The sequence below is a fragment of the Lactuca saligna genome, chromosome 2 (genome assembly GCF_052625555.1).
Source record: "Lactuca saligna cultivar CGN05327 chromosome 2, ASM5262555v1, whole genome shotgun sequence".
Lineage (NCBI taxonomy): Eukaryota > Viridiplantae > Streptophyta > Magnoliopsida > Asterales > Asteraceae > Lactuca > Lactuca saligna.
Window position 1 is genome coordinate 168895073 of NC_136418.1, and position 1918 is coordinate 168896990.

General features: G+C 39.9%; 1 protein-coding gene across 1 annotated transcript; it reads left to right on the forward strand.

The window, feature by feature from the left end:
* The first annotated feature begins 210 nt into the window (after positions 1–210).
* Positions 211–1647, forward strand: LOC145030361 (uncharacterized). The gene has a single exon (XM_078978738.1). It carries the CDS (start codon positions 211–213, stop codon positions 1645–1647), a length of 1437 nt encoding a protein of 478 aa, XP_078834864.1.
* Positions 1648–1918: the final 271 nt, after the last annotated feature.

A 1918-nucleotide genomic window follows, 5' to 3' on the forward strand; every position in this document is an offset into this window, starting at 1 on the left:
TGACCAACGAGAAGGTGAAGGGGATTCAAAGTGATAAGTACAGTGTTAGTCGGACACCTAAACAAAATAGCATAGCAGAGCAGTTAAATCGTACTCTAATTGATGCAGCAAGTACTATGCTTTGTGACTCTAAATTACCTATTTTTCTGGGCTGAATCCATTAACATGGCGTGCTATGTTCAGAACCATGTTTTGATCAACAAAAATTAGATGAAGACCCCATATGAAATTCTATATGGTCACAAACCAATCATTGTTCACTTTAGGATCTTTGGATGCCCTTGCATGCTACTTCACCTGGATCCTACTCCTAAATTGAACTCAAAAGCTGATGATTGCTATTTCGTGGGATATGATGGACACACTGCTTATCGAGTTTATAACAAATCCACCAAACAGATCGTGGAGTCATTCGATGTGCGCTGGCTGGAAGAGAACGCGATGGACGCTCGGGTTGGACCCGACTGGTTATTTGATTACACTTCCTTATTTAAATCATTTAATGTGTTTTCAGATGATGTTTCAGGGCCATACTCATGTTCAAGTGTAGTTGTTGAAGATGATGAGGAAGAAGTTATCATTGGATCATACAAACCATTTGTGGTGATTCCTGAATCTCCTACAATGGATGCAGCTACACCAAGTACACCTCCTTCCTTACCAGTCCGAAAGTCTATTTTCGACACCGAAGCCACTCCCTTTACTCCCGAAGAAGATGACATTCTCTTAAGGGACAATGTAACTGCCACACAAACTTTCATGGAATTTTTCTTTCCAGAGTCGTTCGCAAATGAATTTACGGCAAGTACTTCTCATGATTACAGAACGCCTAAAGGGCGTGATTCAACAGTGGGCAGATCTGAAAACATCACAAATCTTCCAGTCATAGTTAATGATATCAGCCATCTAATCCCAACCAGTGTTCAACACAGTCATCCTATCCAATACATTATTGGTTCACTAGAAAGTGGGGTTCAGACCAGAAGTCAAACTGGATATGTCAATGAGTGTCTTTACTCGTGCCTCATATCCCAAATAGAACAAAAGATTGCGTACATGGCTCTAAATGAACTGAGATGGGTGTATGCAATGCATGAAGAGTTGAATCAGTTCGAGAAGTTGAAAGTATGGCAGTTGCTAGAGCTACCGAAGGGCAAGAAGTCTTTGGATACATGTTGGGTGTTCAGAAATAAGCAAGATGATAGCAGGGTGATTGTGTGCAATAAAGCTTGTTTGGTCATTCGTGGATTCAGGAAAATAGAGGGTCTTGACTACACCAAACTGTATGTTCATGTGGCGCATTTAGAAGCTATTCGTATATTCCTAGCATACGCTTCCCACATGGGGTTTACAGTTTATCAGATGGATGTCAATACAACCTTTTTATACGGAGTCGTGAAGGAGGAGATGTATATTGATCAACCACCAAGGTTTTTCAATCCAAAGTTTTCAAATCATGTCTTCAAACTGGACAAGGCTCTATATTGTTTGCATCAGGATCCTAGAGCTTGGTATGATACCTTAACTGATCATCTGTTGGAGCACGGGTACACAAGGGGAGCGATCGATCAGAAGTTATTCATCAAGAAAAGTGGATGCATATTTAATTGTCGTCCAAATCTACATAGACGATTCATTTTTAGGTAGACCAACACAACACTATGGAAAGAGTTCGAGAAAGTAATGAAGAAAAGATTTGAGATGAGCTCGTTGGATGAAATGACAATGTTTTTAGGGTTACAAGTTCGACAGGATTCATTCGAAATTTTACTACATCAAGGAAAATATGTGGAAGACATGCTAGAAAATTTCGGGTTCAAAGATTCAAAAATTGCTTCCACTCCAATGTCAGAAACACCACTGTTGACACCAGATCCAGAAGGAGAATCCGTAGATCAAACTGAATATCAATTGATGA